The 22,204-nt window shown below is 35.3% G+C and overlaps 1 protein-coding gene across 1 annotated transcript in view; it reads right to left on the bottom strand.

The window, feature by feature from the left end:
* Positions 1 to 28: 28 nt before the first annotated feature.
* The window catches only part of CCDC73 (coiled-coil domain containing 73), a 57,563-nt gene continuing 35,387 nt past the window's right edge, over positions 29 to 22,204 (bottom strand). Inside the window, exons 11-17 of the mRNA XM_037401657.1 lie at positions 19,524 to 19,628; positions 15,384 to 15,494; positions 13,391 to 13,522; positions 9,423 to 9,585; positions 6,752 to 8,302; positions 3,624 to 3,757; positions 29 to 528 (exon numbers count right to left, since the gene is read on the bottom strand). Coding sequence (XP_037257554.1) covers positions 319 to 528; positions 3,624 to 3,757; positions 6,752 to 8,302; positions 9,423 to 9,585; positions 13,391 to 13,522; positions 15,384 to 15,494; positions 19,524 to 19,628 — 2,406 coding nt within the window. The 3' untranslated portion in view covers positions 29 to 318. The remainder of the gene's footprint in view (positions 529 to 3,623; positions 3,758 to 6,751; positions 8,303 to 9,422; positions 9,586 to 13,390; positions 13,523 to 15,383; positions 15,495 to 19,523; positions 19,629 to 22,204) is intronic.

Here is a 22,204-nt window from a genome sequence, read left to right as displayed (position 1 = left end):
AGCCAAGACTTCTGAGTAGCAGGAGAAGGGACTTTCAAGTAATCATTTAATGATAATTAATGGATATGAAAAGATTAACTTGTGAAAGTTCTAACTTTGGGCAAAACCCATAACAACTTGGATTTGATTGCAGAAACAGAGAACTAACAGTAGGGATTGTATCCATTTTTGAACTTAGACTTTTTTTATGTGCCGTATTAAACATGAAAGCAGAGTGCACATATACCATATTCTGTCAGAATACCTCTACAAAGCTGGTTTACGTAAGTGATTTATCTGTGCATAAAATACATGCTTTTTTTCTCCTGCCACTGATCTTCACTGGCCTTCTTCATATTTTCTTTTTCTTGCTGAATGAAGTCTCTCCACATTCAGGAATTTCTCAATTTCTTCTATTTGGTTTTGTATAGTAGAGTTATGAATAGAACAGCTGTCCTCATCTCTTAGTGCACTTTCACTTCTTTCTGGAGCTCCAGGCATGTGGGAAGGCTTCTGCTTGTGCTGTAAAGCAGTAAATATTTCTTTCACCTGACAGAACACAAACTTAGCAGTTAATAATGCAGTGAAATTCAGGTACAAAGGTTCAAATTGTTAGATTTTTGCTGAGCGTTAAGCAAGCAAGGAAATAGGAACAGAAAGATAAGTCAATTGGAAAAAAACCACCTTGATAATGACAAATACACTTTTGTGTATTTACGAACTTTAACGTAAGACTTAGTACAGAAGAGTATGACTAAAAAAACCCAACCTTGTACTAGAATGCAGATAAGCAAAGTAAATAGTTTAATTAAACAGTTTAATGCTGCAATTGACATTTCTATTGCTATGCAGGCATTTTATTAACAAAACCCAAAATTACAACGTTTATAGTGCTAACTCCCTCTCTGCTTTGCTGTATAGATTAGAAAGCAAAGACAATTAACTGATGCAAGGTCTGTAATAGTTTTTTTTTTTGTGTTACAGATATTTTTGTTCTTTGACTACTTTTAATTACTATTTGATAGATACTTCATATCCGTCCAAATCAAACACATATGACAGCACAGTAGGGAAACAGTTTTTTGCTAGAATGATGAGTATTTCACTTGTAATGCAACGTGTAGCTCTTGGTGGGGGTTGGTGGGGGTGGCATGTAGCACTAGCCACCTGCCCGAGCACAGGTGCACAACAAAACCATGCTACACCGAGCCAGTTGTCCTTGGGGATCTGTAACATGACATCTAATAATTTGGTTGCATGTTAAGGTAATTCTCCTACAGGGATCACAAGATTGAGGTCTTCCTCCTCTGCACAGGTGTTTTTTAATATTAGGCAACTGTGCCCCAATTAACTGTAAGCCACAAAGTCGTCGTCAGGCCTGCCTTTATTTTAGCATGTCAATTTTGTGCTATAACTTCCCTTACTCAGTGCACAACCATTTCTTGGAAGTTTGAAATCTGAAACAATAAACTTTATGCAAGTTGTTTGCTTAGCCTATTGCATCTGTAACATTACTGCCATGCAGCTGAAGATACTGATGCTTCAGGTCAATAATGACTGTAATCTCCATTTCAGTAAGGAAGTAACTTTGAGCAATTAAAATTTTGAACCTGTTAATTCTAGCAGCCATATACATACACTCTCCCATGCTCTTTCCCAAGGCCTCAGAAAGAAATAGATCATACTTCATTGCAAGTCACTAATCATAATCTTTGTGGAATAGCACATGGGGCTGCATCTGTCCTGTACTAATCCAAAGAGAAAAACTTTAGGTCTTCCACATGTGGAAGTGAAATTTTGCAGTGAAATAAAGCGGCGGCTTGGGTTTTTCTGAAGACAAGAAGCATTTAGGCCTCTCTGGAGAAGTAATTGCAGCTAGGTAATATATATAGCATTTTAATACAGTTCTATTACAGAGGGTTTAAAATAAAGCTTTAAAAATATAATTTCAGCTGTCAAACTAAAAATACAAGTAAACTGTGTCTTATTGCCAGCAGTGAGTAATCTGGCAACCTATGGGACACGTGTAAAAATATATTCACTGCTGAATAGTATGACTGTATGGTTAGGGACTTGTGTTTAAACTGAACTGAGGAAGCTTATTCATCCTTACCTTGTACTCAGGCACGTACAAACTAATTTTGAAACAGTTTTTCACATCTTTGCTGGAATTTCAAGTGTACCTGTAGCATTTCTTTTTATTTTTTTATTACTTTTTAAAAAGTACTGTACTTTGGTTGAGTGAGATTACCCAAATTGCAGAAGGCATAAATCTGCTGCAGTTATAGCCATACGTGTTAGTCAAATCAAATAAACTGAGCAGCAAAAAAACCTGATGAGCCTATTTTTAATCTTCCAACAGATTTTTCATATCGGTCACAAAAATTACAAATTGGAGGACAGAAGTTATTAGAATGACACCAACACAGAATGGAGGGTGTGGTCTGCCATATCCCAGTCTGAGATGTCATAGATTAAGTACTTGGGAAATAATGTAAAATCAAACCAGTAATGCACTCTGTTCTTGTCGGTCTCAGCTTTTACTAAGCCAGCATTTAAAAAGCTTTAGTTTGGAGGTGACAGAGTAGATGTAACCACAGTCAGATAATGAAACACAGCTTTGTATTAGCTGTAGGTATTTTAGGTCACTCAGTTCCTGGCTCCACCTCAGTGAGGAAAAGCAAGAGACACAGTAAATACCACCACTGTGCTTGGTGAAAAGTCCATCTCATTGTCATTGCCAAGCAGAGTGAGTAATTTAAAACATCAGTCTTCTGAATTTTGGAGAATGTGAATGCTAATGGTGTTGAGAGCTGATTAAATCCGGTGAAGTCAACCGACTTTGTCACTTGAAAACAGTGTACGCCCTGACATCAAAGCTCATCCTGAGAAGACAGCAATAACTGAGAAATACCTCTAGAACCTCTTCTCAAATGGAAGGTCAACTGCAGCTGTAAATTATCTTATCACTTTTGAGTAATATATTTAACATTAGGTCAAATCCCGATACAGCAGTTAAGAGTTGTTCAGGCTCCACAGTCTTAATGTAGATCTAAAAATACAGTATGAGCCATTGCTAGTGCCACCCTGAATGAAGTAATCTTACAGGGAAACAATAGCTTTCTTTTTAATTCATTTATGTAATGTACATAATACATTTATGTAATGCCTTCCTACTAAATAATAAGATAACTCCAAATATGGTACCACATAACTGCAGCACAGAAGAAATGGATAGGCTCTAATTCATAGATATTCTGAATTTTTAGTCTTTCACAGATTCTTTCAAACAACATGTGCCTATCAAGTAATAAAGGAAACAATGTTTTTATACTTTTACATACTACTGCTAAATTTTTAACTCCTACTTTTACTGTAGGTGATGATTTTTACTAGGGTACACAATGAACTACCCTCTTCCTCCCCTCCCAAACAGACTGGTTAGCATCTGTTTGATTCATACGCTGTGACTTTTTCCTGCTGCTTTCTATCAACCTTAATTGTGAAAAATGGTGCCTTGTTGCCCTTTTGGTATTATTTTGGAGATTGACTCAGTCCTAAAGTATCCAGATGCGTACAGTTGTACAAATGTCTGTGGAATTAGCTCACTGAGGTCTGGTCCGCAATATTTTTAATTGACTTACATGTTCTGTGGGAAAAGAAGAATCATAAAAAGTCTTTGCTATAGCATTCCATTCTTCACTAGGGTCTCCCTGGGGGTGTCGGTGGATACTAGAGGTATTCAAAGTGTCGGCAGCTCTGTTAAAACTGGTAGAACCTGATTGACAAAAAGGAAATGGTAACAACTGCAATTTGGTCTCTAGGCACTAATTGTAAAGTAACTAAACTTCTGGTTTACCTCTGATCTTAAAAAATCAAATATTTATGTTTTAAATCACTGAATCTCTGTTGCAGGCTTTTCCCTTTTCATTTTTTTCTTTCACATACTTCTGCATCTATTTTGTCTCTAAAGATGAGGTATGTTTCTACTCTGATTAAAAATGGTTTGTATCATGTACACATTAAGTTAATGACAAAACTGTGATTTACAGGAAATGTATGTACTCAATATTCTAACTAAATATACTTTTTTCAAACAGTATCACCTTCTGATAATGATAATAAAATACATAATTACTGCCATCCTGACATCCAAGGGGACTTGTAATAAAAGACAGAATCCAAATACAAGGGTTTTAGATAAACAAATAGCATTTTAAATGAGTCTTTCTGTAAATGGCTATACCTAATATTTCAGGAAATCAGGCTATAGCTATCTACTAAAGGTAGGAAGGGCAAATAAGGGGATAAATCAGAGCAGTGTGTAAGGCTCCAATCCTGTAGTGGCTATATCCACTGCTAGTAGACTCTGCTGACAACGGTATGTTCCTTGCAAGATCACAACATAAGTGTACTTTCACAATTACTCATAACGAAAACGGTAGCTGTTTTGTCACTACACAGATGCCCGTTGATCACCGCTACAATAGTAAAATCTTCGTTTTGCTATGAAAATACATAGTTATGTAACAGTTAATTAAGAATACTGGTATTTTCTCTTGGGGGAAAAGAGGAAAGCAGTTATGAGTTTTCTTTTTTTTGTTTGTTTTATGTTTGTTTTCTTTTTTAAGAGTTGCCAGGAGGATCTTGCCCATTCCGAATTCCTTCCTCCATTTACTGATGTGGTATGGCTGCTCTCTGGTAACCGGAGTTGTATAAATAGTAAACTGAATTGTGGTTAGGCAGTAAAAGAAATTCCTTCAGATAAGCTTACTAAACTCTTTCACCAATGCATTTCACCTCTAGGTCTCCCAAACAGCTAAATGGTTTGTGCTTCACTAAGTAGGAAAAAATAAAAAAAAAATCAGGGACACGGTCCACATGGATTTCACTCCAGCTTTGCTGTTTCGGAAAATACCTCAAAACAACAAAAACCTGCCACAAAAAATCTTGGAAGTTGCAGTGCTGAGTACCACAGTGAACTGTTAGGTGCCCTGACAGTAAGGTTCTTGCATGATCCAGAGAGGCCGGCAAGCTGAAGTAGGGACCTCTAAATTAGGCAGGATGATGAGTGAGAGTCACATCTGGGACACAGACCAAGATCCTCCCTGTGAAGTTTTACTAGAATTCAGGAGGTCTGGTGACTGTGCTGGTCACTGGGCAACTCATTTGAGGAACTAGTTATATTAAAATCCCCTTGGATGAACCTCTCAGAGTCACTTCTTGGAGTTACAGTACTTTGCATACAGAAAGGTTCTGAGAAGCAAAGGAGGAGGAACACAGGGAAGAACTTCAGCTAGTGCTGTCTGTTCTTACAGAAAAGGTACATGCAAAACATCCCATAACTGTGCATTCATTTTCTTGTAACAGGTATCAAAATTCAGGTATCAAAATTCACATTATTAAAAGAAATAATGTACCATCTGAGATCAGGATTCTGCTACCTTGCTACCACTGCTATCGTTTTAGGGACAAAGACTTTTCTGAAACTGAACTGCAAAAAAATATGCATCTGTATACAAATATACGTAGGCCAAGTACGGAAACAAAATTATCTTTAAACTTTTTCTGTCCCACTGCCACTGGCCACAAAACTAAGGGATGGGAGTCCATTTTCTGCTCTTTGTACGTTCAAGGGCCAAAACTCAAAACACTACATCAACAAAACATTAATAGACACAAACACCCTGTATTGTGGCTGTAGCTCTTTTGAAAACCATCTAAGCACCCAAAGCTCCATTTTTCTACACACACAGAGGCTTTAATTCCTTCCAGAACCTAAGAGATTATCTGCTTTTTAAAGTTTACAGCATGTATTAAGGATAGAACCCACATGCAAGCTTTATTTTGAGAAAGGCAGGCACCACTTAGGTATCTTTTACTCTGTCCAGTTACTGAAGTAGAGCAACATCTGTAAATGTATTAGTCAGTTTACTGTGGAAACAGAGATGATACTTTTATTACTTTGGTAGTAAACCGAGTTTAGAAATAACACTTTTAGTAAATAAATATAGGAGTAATCTAGCAGCTAATTTTATTGCAAACCAAATCTAAAATACATTTTTTTCCACATTTCAGTAATGACTTAGAAACACATGGAATGAAGTTCCTATTTGCTGATTTGCATATGCAAAGTATTGCTCAGCATATAATCACCAGGTGCCACCAGTAGGAGATTAAAAAGCTCCTTGAGCACTCTTAACAGCTAGGCGTGTTTTCCAGAGCTTCAAAGAATATAAGCTTGTCCTTTCACACATTGGACACATTCAGATGGTTTTAAATGTCCATCTGAATTAAAAATCTACAATAAAATAAAAAAGTAAAATTTCTCTAAGCCCCATTCAAAGAAGCACCTACTGGTTTAAAAACTATCCAACTGTTATGCAAAATGAGGGCGCTGAATAATTTCCAAAAGCTGCTCAATGCTTTTCAGGTATATACAGAGCCCTGACAGAGCATGCTCTACGTTAGGGTTCGAAATGCCTATAAATAATCAGTTTGTCATTGCACTGCTTTTTTCACAAAGAGAAATATGAGAAGTTGTCTACATAATCAGATAATTGAGCAAACAAAAATTGTTCTGTTGCATTTACACTATAAATTAATGGACAAATCTCATCTTTCAATATTTTTTTTTGCCATATAACTAAAATGTCAGGAGGTTTACATTTTTCTAATGTTACACTAAACTCAGATGCAGAAATTTCACATTTTGATACTGTTTCTAAGTGTATTCAGTACATGCCTCAAAAGAAATGCTTCCTTCTCTTACCTAGTGCTGTTTCTGTTCTGTCAACATTTTCACTGAGATTTTGACACTGTGTTTTTGAAGTAACCTTTGTGTTTTCCAGTAAGCGTGGTAGTTTCTCATTCAAAAGGGAAGGTTCCTTGGAAGCTGAAGTCCATGTAGCTTGACCTTTCATTTGATTTACTCTTGAACAAGAACCGAGGTCTGAAAAATTTAAGGATACTGGAGTTTTCTCAGCTTTTTTATCTGAGGTTGAAAGATCAAAGGATGACCTTCCACTTATGTTTACTAAATTTCCAGCTGTTCTCATGGGTAAAGAGCATGATTCTTTCAGGTGACCGTCAGCAAACTTCCTTCCTGGAACTGTACTACTCAGTGAGTCTTTTTTCTCTTCTAACAATGTGTAATTTGTTGAATTATTAATCTCCAGGGAATGTCCATTTTTGATGGAGTGTATCTGAATATCATCGTTAGCTTTTTTACATGGAATTAATTTATCTGTACTAATTCTATCTGTTTGGGTTTTTTTATGAGCAATTACTTCAAGACCATCAGCCTTTACTGGAGATGCAGCTTCAGTGCTTGAAGTACATGTATTTGTAGCATTCCCTGTTTGTTTGGTACAGTCTTGTTCAGGTTGCTTGCTGTGCATGTCATCCGCATTTATTCCTCTTTCTATTTTGAGGGGGCATAAATTGAAAGTACCCAAGAGAAACATATTACTACTGTGTTCTTTTGTGGCATCATCACCACTTGCGTTATCACAATGAACAGTTGGTAGATTGTCAACGGCAGTTGCTGGAACACTACTACTTCTCAGTGTACCATTTATGTTTCTGGCATTGTTGTCGTCATTTCTTTCTTCAGCATCTATGTGTGTCTGTTTAAAAGAAAGTTTATGTAAACCACTCAGGTTTGATAAGTTTTTTTCTGGTCTTTGTAATCCATTGCCTACATAACTGTCACTGTCCAGCGAGCTACATTTTCGGTATTCTGTTTGAGAATTTTCTTTAATATAAGATAGGATGCCAAAACTTAATTCCTTAGCTTGATGATTATCTGTACTTCTCTCACATGCAGCATTCTTCTTCTCAGTGCAAAGAACCACTTCAGACTCTGTTTTGGGTGCTTCAGGTGTAAGGACACTTTTGTTGCGTTTTATGGTATTTGATTTTTCATCTGCCTTGGCACAAATTGATTGATCTGTAGTATTGCACAATTCTTGGTTGCTAGAGTCAGTCTCCTGACTTCCATTTTTTTTGTAGGCGCCTCTAGTGTCAGCACTGTCTAAAAAGACCTTTCTTGTTTGTGTGTGGCATGCTGCCAACGGCTTGGTGCTGTCCTGTAGGTTTTGTCCTAAATTTGTATTGTTTTCATCCAGTAACATTCTACATGTTGCTCCTAGGTTTTCTGCTTCTTTGCACTCAGTGACATGTATTTCCGAGGTCTGTCCTTGGGTAATTAAATCAGTATCTGTGCAGAGGGTATTCCTGGGAGAAGCCTCCCTTTGCTTTTCTTCATAAGGGCTAGCAACATTAATTTCATCCTTAAAACTGTTTTCAAGAACTTGTAAACCTATTAAGAATAAGTGTATTCTCTAGTTATAACCCAAAGATTAACTATTACTTTATTTTTACAGTTTAAAATTTCTGAAGAGATGAACTGAATATTAGTATCAATGCTGATTTTTCTTATCTTACTTTACACACACAGGTCTATCAAAAAGTCACTGAAGTATTGCAAAATATTTATAAACTGTTCAAACAGAAAATAACATTCTGTAGATTTTAGATATGGCTTATAGTTGAAATATTTCCCAACTGGTATCTGTCCTCCTTATTATTGAAAGGGGTCTTCATTATGAAATTATAGCACATACTTAATCAACCATTGTATGTCTACATAAAGTATAAGCCTCTGGTTACTGATGCAACTGTATTTGTCTTTAATGTTGAAAGTGGCATTTTTAGCTAAATGGAAAACAAAAACTGTTTAAGGGAATATGTTCATAGCAAAGGGAATATGCTATGACTTGACGGTAGGGGGCTGGTGAGGAATAGTAAGCATTTCATTATCAGAAAGGTGTTTTCTGAAGGCTGTGAGCACTGATCCTTTAAAGCGGTCACTTTGCAGTTAACAAGCTTTTAAATTTCCACTTATCTTTCCTACATTTTAGAGACTGAGCATTAGAGACTAAGTACATTTCCTTTAGCTGGCTTCAGAAAATTACTTACTGGAGTTAAAATGTGCTTTGTATAGAAAAGCGTTATGACTGTCCACATGAACAGACCTTCATTGTCCTGTGCAGCACACTCACTCTCTGCCTTTTTTCATTGTTTTATGGGAAAGGAAAAGCCCTCAGTTTTGCTTCCAGACAGTTCTATACACATCATAGTTCTAGCCCCTATTGACTTCTTGAACTGGCATGCAGAGAGTATTGCAACAGCTTGAAGGGTTACAGCACACAGGTCTTTAAACTTAGAGTCCCAGGGCAGCCACTGGAAGTACTGTGCTTTCACTCAGAACTTTGTGAATTTATTATAGATTAGCACTACTGACACCAAGAATTTTACTTTGTTAGTACAGTAACATTTAATTCAGGATTCCAGCATTCCCCTGTCATATACTGTATCTGTAAACATTTATCCTTCTTCAACAATACTACTTATCTCTGTTATCCATGTAATGTTATTACTTTGTTCTATCTGTAATTCCTCAGTGCTTAAAGAGTAGTTCATTGTGGTTTTAACTTCAGTTTCTTCTTGTCCAAAATTACTGTCTCTTATTGTAGATTGCATACACTCATTTTCTTTCTGAACAGCCTGTATTTCACTATCTTTTGAGTGTTCTTGACCACCCTAGCATAAGAAGGAACAAAAGGTTATACATATTTTAATGGTTTACTACAGTCACCGATTAGATTTGAACTTGAGGACTTAAATTTAACATTATTTTTACAATTCTGATGGAAAACAAAGACCATTCACCTGAAGTATACAAAGTTCATGTAAATGCAGAAAAAAAAAGCACAGACTAATACCCTAGAAGAGTAGGAAAGAAATTAGATCCTGCTATATTACAGTCCACACAGAAAAGTTATACAGATTGACAGAACTTCTCAGAGGAAGGAATATGTGTGTACATGTGCTGACTGGATCACTCCCTCTGTCTGCTGGCTAAATCAGTGACCTGCTCAGGAATTACATGTGGAAAAAACATGCATGTTTGCTGTTTACACTCAAACACGTGCATACACACACATACTAAGACTATTTTTTTCTAACAAACCACCTAGGATAGGTCAATAAAGCTTATGAATGTGCAAGTCTTACCAGTCTTCCCTCCCAGATGGCTTCTTAACTGGAATTTGAGTCAAATTCAACAGGAGTAAAAGCCTGAAAGATTTATTTACTTAAAAGTTTGAGTCACGGGTTTACTACTGCAGCAGTTGTCTTTATTTTTGAAAGCTGCATTTGACAAAGTTCTGTGGAAACTACGAGCTGAATAGTGAAGAAATGCTTCAGAAAAACCCCACCAAAAAAAAAGGAAAAGAAGATGCATCTTTTATCATCATCAACTGTTTGGCAGCTGAAGGCAGAAGCATATGCTGGCTCTTGCCCTAAAGATAGGATATAAAAGATGTGGGAGGGAGCAGGGGTATTGCTTAGTCCATAAAAGATGCGAGAAAAAGCTGAAGATACTTTCATGACTGGAGGTGTTGCAAAAGTAAGACTGGGATGTGGGAGGGAGTTACAAGTCTTGTGCTTGGGCATTGGATGTGTGGGGAGGACAAAGCATATTGCAAAATGGAGGGAGGCACATAGACAACACTGGTAAAAAATGGGATTATTGCAGTGGTGGCACTGTAGATGATGCAGAATACAAATCTGCAGGAATCAATTTTCTACAGGTCACAGAGATATCCCGATGCTCCCAGCTTTGCTGATTTGAGGGAGGGAGGAATGGAAGAGGACCCTAAAAATAGTTTTTGTCTGCTAAATACTCCACCTTCAATTTGAAGTTTCAATTGAAATGTCTCTTTTCCTCATGTTTTATTATAATCTTCCCTGACATTCTGATTTGGAAATTGTACCTATGACATCAGGCTATACACAGCTTTGGTATCACATTTTCAAGCTTTCATTTTCAAAGACAAATATGAGAAATTTGCTTTTTCTTTCACAAAAGCTGTAATTTTTTATAATCTTTTGCTTCTAGGAGCTGTTTCTTTAGACAGAAACACCAAACACCACAATATAACTGTGCATGTCACTCTTTTGTACAGGTATAAAACAGCTACTGCAGTGGAATTTGACCATATCTGTTGGTATGGGCTGAACTGCTGAATGCATCTGAGACAAACATGACAAAGCATTCTTAGAAAGGGAGAAAGCTTACATGATTCCTTTCCAGATTTTCAGATGGGTTGAATAAACCTAGCTTCCATTAACTTCAAATGGATGTTCAGCCCTTCAAAAATAGGTCCAAGTTGCATAAACCTAAATGCCTATATATCAAAACTATTAAACCTGGATTTAATTTTTTTCCCCTGTGATTTAGTAAAATCTAACTAAGCAATATACATATACCTATGACAACCTTTCCCTCAACAGAATATGTCATACCATGAAACTAAAAACATCCTCAAAACCTGATCTCCCTGTACATATACACATGAAAGAATTACAGTAACCCATTGCTAGGTGTCTATTCTCTAATGGTACACAGCTGTATTACAAATTATATTAAACTAAATGTAAAACACAAGAAAGTTAAACTAAATTGCAATTTGAGCTTGTAATGAGGTCTGACATTGTACCTTTCTTTTTTAAAAGGCCTTTTGTTTAATTACTATTCCACAGGTGATTAGTATCAAGAAGTTTACATACATTCTACATTTCATGCCCCACAATCACAGGGATTTTAGATTGCACTAGATATAAAAATAATTATATGCATATTTCCTTGCAAAACTTGGAGCCAGAGTCAAGATCTAAATCATAGCCAACACCTTGCCTTTTATGTTTTACTAGACAGTGACTCATTACTGATACAAGGTGAAATTCCACAGATTAGAATAATCAATATGATCTGCTGCAGCTCCTGTAATTTCTTGGCAGTGTTCCACTGGAGATTTGTCTCAGCCTAACCTGCCTAGCTTATGAAATCTTACGATCATACAACACAAACGGGTATGGCAATTTGCCATAAGATAGTGTAAGATATATATTTAGAAGACGTCTCGGAGATCTTTTGCATTTAGGAGCATATGCTTTAAGCTTATCTACTTTCAAACACTTACGGTTACCCTGGTAAGCACAAGTATGGTTTATCATGAATGACTGATTGTGTGCCATTGATTCTGCACCCTAAACATAATTCATATTTAATTTTCATTCAAAGAAACAATGATTTTTAAGAGTGACACTATTTGCATTATACTTTGTTGAATTCATACAGCTTTGGCACAATGAATAATCAGTTCAAGTCTAACTTCCATTGCATTATTAAGGACAAACCAGCTGATATGTATATACTCATATATGTATGTTTGTGAGCTACAAACATACATTGTGAAGAAAATGATTTTCAGTTCTTCCAAATTCTAAAATATTGTTACAGTTTGTCATTTTACTGACAATTCAGAGACTAGTTCTAAAAAGATAATGTGTCTTTACAGTCCTAGTGTCTTCATATTTTCTTAACATTGAAAGCAAAATCACATGCATGCAAAATGAGTTTTCCCTTCTTTGAAGGATAATTCATTATTTGGATGTAAAAACTATTGGAAAAAGAGATATAACCAATACTCAAAAGAATAGACTCAATGCACAAGGAAAGTTGTGGCCATTCTTATGGCTTATGCCTCTTCCCATTTCTTCAATCTTATAAACGACTGGAAGATATATTTGCAACCCAGTTAAAGTAAGGGATAACACATAGCTGCAGGGCTACGTGTTCTTCCTTTTGCTCCAACAGATCATCTTCACGTGTTTAACCACTTGCTGACTTCTCATACATGCTCTGAATACAGAACTGAACAGGGACATGGTTCACCCAGCAATGTAAACTCAATTCTAGTTCAACCCGCACTGTATAAAACAGTCTTTTACCTCCTTGTTGAGCTTGTTATGCCTTTGATGATTCTTAAAGATGCTAAATGAAATAAAGTTGAGGGTTTTTTAAATTAAAACTGAAGAATGTCAATAATCTATATGTTGATAAAGCGAATTTCTCATCTGTCTCGCAGGCTGAAATTTGTTCCTCTGAGTAGAAGTGGATTTTCACACTCCCAGGGAACTCACATACATATGAAGTCAGTTGGTCTGCCACAGTATTTGAGAAACACTGATGCAAAATATCTTTGTGAAACAGGGCTTAGTTAAGATAGATTATTTATGAATTATGTATAAATTTATTATTGAGGTAACATCTCCAGTTTCTATGATACAAGTGCCCCTCTGGACGAAAGGGGAACATTCTCTGGGTAGAGGAATTTTCATGGGATCTTGGATCACTGATTAAATCAATTAAATTTTTAGGTTTAGTGATGTCAAAGGAAGATCATGGACACTGCCAGCCAGATTAGAAAAACTATCATATCTCTCATTCTCTAGTATTTTTACAAGAAATGGAAAGTCTGCAGCTATTAGAGACACTTACCTGCAGATTTTCCACTTTCTCTGAATGCTGATTTCCCTGAGGAGGATGATAACCTTCAAGATGTCTGTGAACTCGTTTAAGTGAATTCAACTCATTTTTAATAGCGCCTATTTCTCTTCTCATGTTTTCCTCCTGTAAAAATTGAAGGCACACAGAGCACACAAACATAGATCTTGACTGCATGTTCAAATATGTAAAACAGTATTTTACAGGGGTATTAACAGCGTAGCAAATTAAATTCTTAAAATGAAGTGTATATGCTAAGCGATTTCTTTGTACAAAGTAAGATAATTTTGAGCTTTTTCATTCAAACCAAGATTTTAACTACATTTCCATTACAGATGATACCTTTTATTATTTGGGTTTTTTTTTCACCATTTACTTCAAGTAACAATGTTTGAAAAAGTGAGATTTCTATTTGTAGCTTTCTTCCTTTTTTTGGCTCAAAGATAAATGTGCTAGTCAACATTCATTCTCTACCTACATTGTCAAAAAACTACAACAGCAAATAATTTGCTTGGCACTTCTGCCTCAAGTATCCAATACTTCAAGTGAGCACATAACAATTAAATCTTTGTATTTAGAACAAAAAGGATGATCAAAAAAACAAGGGTAATAAGAATAAAAGGGCAATTTTACAGAAATACCTTCATTTAATTTACAAATATTTCCAGAGCAGTGTATAAGGTTAACATTATCCATAATGACACTACAAGATATTAAGAAACCAAATTTCTAGTTAGCCATAGCAGAAATATGGAGAGGGTAAAAAAAAAAAATCTTCTAAAGAACAAATGCAAACATTTCCATGTCTACACAGGAAACTATGGTATAAGACGCTTCCAGGAATCGGGGAGATCAAATCTTCTCAGGGCAGTGAGCATCAGAGCAGTTCAGCTATTTTGTAGACTCATAGCTGCAGTCATCTCCATAGTGGCTGCACTCAAGAGTTAATGCTAGACAACAGGATTACAGGGACAATTTTGCTTTGTTTCCCCACAGCCTCCCTGAGAATCCACACCAAATTCAAAACCTTTCTGGCAGAGGTACCAGTTGTGTAGAAACAAGACAGACTATTAAGCAAATGCTGCTTAGAGTCTGGTTGCCACACACTAAACAGGTCTTGTCTCACTGAAGAAGTATTAATATTTCTTACTTGTGGACATGCATTTATTATTGCAGATAGTGTTTGCAGCTACGATATTTTGCTAATTATTTTGGGTTAAATAATTACTGAAGTATTCTTTAAAAGTAATGAAGTAGTAGAAAGAATGGCAAATATTGAAGATAAATTATTGTTTAGGTGTAGACAGAGGTGAATTCACTGAAAGGACATACAGATTTTTTTTACCTTTTCTTATACGCTTTCACCCCACAGTTGAAATTGATTAGTTCCTGTCAAATCAAGACTTCTGCTTTAATGCAAGCCTTCAGTATCTTGGCCTGATCCAGTGTGAAGTTGATTTTTTTTTTCCCTTTGCATATGGTCATTCATGTCACTTCAGTTCATGTGGATTTACATTCATTTTTCACTATATGACAGTTTACTAATTTTTTCAGGATACAGGGGTACAGCCTAGAAATGCAGGTGTTCTCTGTATAAATTGTATTTTTCAGGAAATTTGCATTTTTTTTACACATATAGTTTTAATTTACACTGAATTTTATCAGCTTCCATGTCTAGGTAATGGCAAATATGTAATTCTGGAATATTTAAGTGCTAAATTCAAGGTAACACCTAATACCTTGGCTCTTGCTTTACAGAACTGCAGGAAGTGTACTGACCTTTTAGAGCACAGAAGTCAATGTTTCTCCTAAATCTACCTGTTAAAAATATTCATTTCTAGAATAGTCTGCATTACTGGAAAAGAAATTGGTTCTTTTTGTTGTATTATTTCTGTAATATTTTCTTGGCTTTTAGGAATTACCTGAAATGCTTGATGACTATTTCAAAAACCTTTTAATACTCTAACATTTAATTTAATAAACCTACATCTTTTTTCCAAGTTCTTAGTGCTTTCTCATGCTCATTCTGAAGATTAAGGAACTTTTCTTCATTTTCCTTTGCCTTCTCCCTTTGCAGCTCATTATCTCTTTCAAGGGTCTGCAATAAAATTAATTATCCAAAAAATAATCAATACCACATTAATGAATTTTGATGTGTTTTATGTTGCTTGGACCTTTGCTTCTAACATGCTGGAAGTGCCATACAGATCAGTGATAATGTGCTATCTCAACAATAATTTTCATAAATTAACAGAAAGGTGCTTATAGTTTAGCTAACAGGAAACAGGGGGAGGTTATGAAAAAAGAAATGGCTATAAAAGGGTATAAAAACACTTGCCATTATTCAGTTTCACTGCATAAGTTTTAATGTGCTGAAAAAGTAATATAAAGTCCAGAGATGAGAAATATGAAATGTAGCACAGTCTAGACCCATTGCACTTAAAGAAAAAACTACTGTGTAGTCAAAGAAAATACTTCTATTTTTCTGATCTGTTTTTCCATTCTAAATTGTTTATTAACTTATCTTATAAACTCTAAAAACTTTAAATTCTAAAACATATCCACTGGAACATGAAGTACATGTCTGATTATCCTTTATTTTTATTAGATCACTGAAATAGATTAATGTGCATTAAAATAACAGTTTTATTAGTAATAAATTTTATGCTATCATAGTCGTACTTGCAACATTTTGGGGTTAACTCAGCTAAATTAAAGCTGTCTTGTGTAAATAAATAATACGTTCACACGCATCTCAGGTACTGTTGGAATTTTTATCCTATCACATTTTTAGAGCAAACAAAATAGAAGATAAAGGACTTAATGCATCCATTATCTACTATATAGATGACACAAATATATTTGATAATGTAAACATAACTTTAATTCATGTAGCTATATGACCAGCTACATATTTATGCCTCTGCTGAGCTTCTTTGAAAGTCCACTCGAAAAATGTTATGGAGGCAATACTCCAAAGTAAAATTCCTTTTTACTCGGTCTTTTAATTAGAAATTAGTCTACTTCTTGATTCTTGATGCTTCTTGGTTAAAGGCAATTGTACAGAGGGGGGAATACCTGAATTCCTTGCATTCTCAAGTATTCTGTCATCATTTAAAGAATTATAACTTGTTTTTTCTGAACTCAAAAGAACATTGGTATCCTAGCACTAAGTATGCATAGGTAGAATGAGAAAGGACAGTATTATCTTTCTTGAAAGTTACCTTGCAAGTTTAAGTATTCTGTCATCTCAAGCTCAAAAATAAGCAGTAATTTTTTGTGAGTGTAAGAATAAAAATATTTCTATGGGACTGTACAATCACTCCTTCCATTTTTCTATTATTCTGAAGAAACTGTTTCTTGAGCAAGGTCCACAAACTTGACGTGGATGTAGGACAGAGGATAGGAATAACCTTCAGACCCCATTCATCACAAGTGTGATTCTACAACCAATAAAGACTAAGACTAAAGCAATCGCTCTCAAATTGGCAGGAAAGTGGGTAGACCCTTCAAGGTATATGTTCAGCTCTCTCTTTTTTAAGTTTCATTTGTTGACACCGCAAAATGAACAGTTAATGTCTTATTCACTGGAATATCCTGGTAATTGTATCAAACTGTCAGCCAAACAAGTAGCTATAAAAACCAACAATATCTTATGACTACTGTTTAAACAGACATTTCTGACAAATCAAAATAACCCCCTGAGTTCATATGGAAAGAACAAGAACACGTGACATTCACTTTTAATATCGCATTGTATTTGCATCATGTTGTCCAAGGGAATCACTGCATTTTGCACATGCATTTATCAGGTTTACAAAAAAATAAATCTGTTGAAATATCTAGCCACTTTTATGTTTCCAGATGTGATCTCTCAAAATCTTATCACTCGTATGTGCTTATATAAATGTTTTGAATCTAATTATCATTCTCAAGTGAGAAAATCTTGGGTTTGAGAATGCAGAGAATGTTCTCACAAAACTCAGCTGAGATCAAATCTTAGCTGATCTTAAATGCCACAGTGAAGACTAAGAAGGAATATTTACATTAAAGTAAGTATTGAGGAGTCCTTGTATAGTCATCAGAGCTTTCAAAGGTTGAATCAAGAGCCTCTTATTAGTTAGCCATATCTTTTAACACCAATTTCATTTAAAGTACTTATGCCTGCAAGAAATTGCCTTTGAAGATCACACTGAAGCTTTGCTGACTAGAAATAGTTTGTCCTGTAGCTAGAAAAATAGAAAACCTTAATACCATCTCAATGTCTAATATAAACAGGACCCAAATCAAAGCAGGCTCTCTAATCAGAATTAGTATATTTACAATCAGAAATTAATTGTTGGCGTGTGCAGGCCGCAAAACAGGCTTGTACTTAATTCATACCTTAATAACAAGAGAACAATCTATACTTCTCTTACACTTGTAGACATTTATGTGAAGTCTTCAAAGATAAGATTCACACATACCATTCACAGTTTTAGCTGGAGTTTTAAGGCATACTATAAACTTTATTTGAGGTGGGAAATGATAGCTTAGAAATACTATCAAAAAAAGCACTTTTAGAATACCTGCTATTCAATAATCCTGACACAAAGATCCTAAAGGGTCTCCATATCACAAAAGTCATCATCAGTAAGTTTATATACCAATTAAACTATCTTGAACTTCTGGTTTAATTTACAAAGTCATTTCAATAATCTTAAAAAATAAAATGCATGTTACCTTCTTTGACAAAAACAAGTATTGTACGAATAGCAAGTAATCCAGCTGTTTCACTGGACCCAACATATAAATAACAGAGGCTTTAGAAAATCATGTACTTTAGGCAATTCTACAGCCTAGAGACTCAAATTAATCTTTGTGAAAAGTTTAAAACATGCTAACAAACCACACTTTTCCCATTATACTGTGCTTTGTCATTTAAAATTATTTTTTAAAAGAGCCAATCTACAAAAGAGAAACTGGACTTTTTTCCAGGTTGAGAGGCATCTCTTCTTGGTTCTAGAGCACTCTGAGATCAAAGAATTTTAAATCGTGAAAATCCCACTCACACACTAATATAAATACAGGAACCCTGACACCTGAAATTAGTGACTTCTATTTCTCTTCCAGTCACTACAGTTTTAGCCAATACTACAAAGCAGGTACTTTAATTCCTAGTTTCTGATGGAGAACATTACTCATCTTTAACCCTACATGTTTCATCAAAATGCAAAATTAATGTATTGATATTGTGGCAGAAAGCAAACTGCTTACATCTATTAAAAGATAAAGTAAAGGCTTATGTGAAGTGAATCTAATCTCAATTCAGCATAGAAGCATTTACTTAGAAACAAAATATACATGCACACAGGAAGTTTAATTTTAAATTAACTGAGATTCTAGTTCAAAACCTTGGCCTCACAAGCCAAGCAAAGAGTGGAATAGTTGTGATTATGTATGGACAAATAATAAACAATAATTATTAATAGCCCGATTAATGGTTGTACCTGAACTCTGCATGGCACACCTGACCGGAACAGATATGACCTTAATCTTTAGTGCCCTGTAGGCCAATCTGACTGCTAGTGTCATTTAGAGTCTAAACTGTTCTGAGCCACTTTTATATGCTCAAAGAGGAACTGAGGAATGCTGCAACTCCACACTCTCCATTGTGCTACTTACCACCTCTAGCATAAACATGACACCAGACAACACAGCAAGAAATGGCTTAGGATATGCTCTTTTTTAGGCCCTCTGCTCTAACAATGCTGGGGACAAGTCTGGTTATGAAGATCTGAAATTTGAAGTATTTTCCAGAAAAGGAATTTATACCTATATGAAAATTATAGGAAATAAAAGTCATAATATTTGATTTCAAAATACTTGAAAGCAACCTCCAATATGTTCTGGTTTTACCCTCCAGAAATGGCTGATAAGAATGGCAACCGTGATTTACTTTAGGGGGAGAACTAGAAGAGGGAAACCATAGCCTGCACTTCAAGGTTCATGCTGACAGTTAAGGAGCTGAGGGAGCAATGGAAGTGAGGTCAAAAGTTCTGAAAAGCATACAGATGTCTTTAACAGCCCTGGACTTAAATAATATATAACAGATAGTAGTAGTTTGTCTAATCAAGAAAAATCTGACCTGATATTCTTCTTTCAGTGCATTTAACTCACTCTCCATTCTAATGTTCGTTTGGGTTACTCGCTGAAGCAACTCCTGCACACATTGTAGAGAGCTGAGAATTTCCTTATTAATACAAACAAATTAGGATCCATTGAATAAGATTTTGTTTCTGAAGTTTAAACATTAGATATTTTATGTCTTTTAGATTAACATATTTGGTTTTTATTCTGCCAGTGTTTACAAAGTCATGTATATAAATGCAGTCCAACATCAACATTGGGGAAGGGCTTCTAGGAAGAAAACAGAACTCCTCCAGGTTTTTCTGGCCTTTTGCCTTGGAGAAGTTAACATTATTATAACTTACCCTTTTTAGAGAATTTTCTTAAAATTAAAATCCATTGACACTTTAAACATACTTGAGTGCAAATCTGAATAAAATTTATCAGATCCAACCTCAATGAGAGTTCAGTTAATCTAACAGAATAATTTTATGGTACCACATTACAGTTCTGGCAATTATGAATAATCCCAGAGAAAATATATGACAGGCAAGTAATCACTTCCATTAATGAATCGCCTTCATATGACAATATTCTGTATCTCCTGAATTAAATCCCAATAAATGTGAACTACCACACATTAGCTTTACTTCATATGGTGCAGCACATCAGATTTTGATGTCACTATCTGAACTTTTGTGTACCTTCATCAAGACTATATTGTTACTTCAGGAAGAATAAGTTCTAAAAAAAAGAAAAGAGCCACCCAAAATGACTTGACTAAAGTAGTATAGATTTGCAAACGCATGGGTGCTGCCGTTAACTTTGTGGCAGTTAGCTGAAAACATGGATGAAATGGAGGCAGAGAGTAATTTTTTATTAAACATTACAAAACACATTTCAAAAGATTCAAAGACAGAAGGAATGATCTAGCCAAGCCAATCCATACTCCCCAAAGACCAGAACAGCAGTTACTAAAAGATGACATCCACAGGAAAAAAACCCCTGAGTTTCAGGCAGATGACAGTCTTAAATGTGCTTAGTTGCTTCAAAATATATTGAGAGGAATGAATTGTTAAAACAAAGTATTTTCACATACTTGCAAAGAGCTTTCAAATTTATCTATTTTGGGTTCTATTGTATACAGCTATCTACTAAAAATAAAATCATTATTTTGGGTGTACTCTCATTCCTTTTCATGTATGTAAATTCTTACACAGAAATAAATAATATTCTTGTGCTGAATCTTAATTTATCTTCTGTTCAGTTTACATCTTGAAAACTGAACTACAGAGAGCTGGAATGGCTTGCCCAGTGTCATCTGACAGGTCAGGAGCAGAGATGGCCATATCTTTTAAATCTAGTACAGTGTTCACTCAACTAGACAAGATTGCTTCTCTGCATGCAGTTCAGTGTAAATCAGCTATAATTTAGATATTATATTCAGCCTCAGTCCAAGAACCACTGAAGCCAACATCAGTTAGTCCAGATGGTGAATTTGTAGTGCTCTAATACAGAAATCCAGGTCTTCTAACCCAAGTTCTTGGAGAAACACAAAGTCCACCTCTATATTAGAGCCCTTCCCAGATTTATACCAAAGCCCTCCATATGGTAAAACCATCCACCGACCCTAGCAATTCACACAGGTGAGAACAGAAAGAAAATAAAAGTCCTTGCCTTAGATAATATATATCAAATATCCATATGAATTATGCTACAAGTATCTCCATATAAATGTTTTTAGTGCATTCAGGGCTGTGGGAGTAATGAAGCAGGAATGTCTCTCCTTTTTTCCCCTGTGTTTATTGGCAAGTATTTTTAAAAACCAGACTCAAAATGCAAATATGCTTTCATGGGTTGGAAGTGTACTGTTGGATTAGCCTTCAGTGAGTGCTCACTGGGTGTGCAAACAAGCTACTGCTTTGGTCTCTCCCTGAGCACAAGAATGATACACTTCTCTGACATGTTTGGCTTAATGAACTGCAGAATGAAAATTCTACAACTGTTTTAGGAAAAAAAACCAAAACCACAACAAAAAACCTGCACGACCCCCACCCCCTTTTTATGCTTAATATTCTGCAAAGCAGTATTATGCTGTTGTTACAGGGAACATAATTGTTTTGCTTGTTTAATTGTTTAATGCTTGACTCCATGTACCTTGGTTTGAATATCAGGATTTGCTCTGGAACGTATCTGAGTTTGCAACAAAATGCAGTCTTAACTCTGTTCAGCTATGTACAGGTATAGCTTAATATTCTAAATGTACATGCTTTGTATGAATGGAATATGATTTCCTCTGTATAAGACTGACACAATTCCAATTCTACCTGGTTTGAATACCAGCAATATTATAGCAAACTGTTGTCAACCAGAAAAGCAGAACAGCAAGCATGTTGAGCAAACCTTATTGCTTATTTGTACTGAATTGATATGTAAACAACTGTTTCATGGGTATACCAAATTTTTCCCATCTGAGTTCAAAAACAAAATTTAAGACTTGGAATAAAGTGTCAAACAATGGACTTTGTTCTGGTAATAAATTTTCTAAAGACTGTGGAGGAAGATCCCATTCATGTTAGTATTAAAATATTTCTGAAGAGTAAACAAGTGAATTTAATTAGTTTTAGTACTTTAGTATAATAATTTAAGAAACTTAAATAAGAAATATGGCATATATATTGATGATTTTAAATAGCAAAG

The sequence above is a fragment of the Falco rusticolus genome, chromosome 10, assembly GCF_015220075.1.
Source record: "Falco rusticolus isolate bFalRus1 chromosome 10, bFalRus1.pri, whole genome shotgun sequence".
Classification (NCBI taxonomy): Eukaryota; Metazoa; Chordata; class Aves; order Falconiformes; family Falconidae; genus Falco; species Falco rusticolus.
The sequence above is the reverse complement of the archived record's forward strand: the minus strand, read 5'-3'. Positions and strand labels throughout refer to the sequence as shown.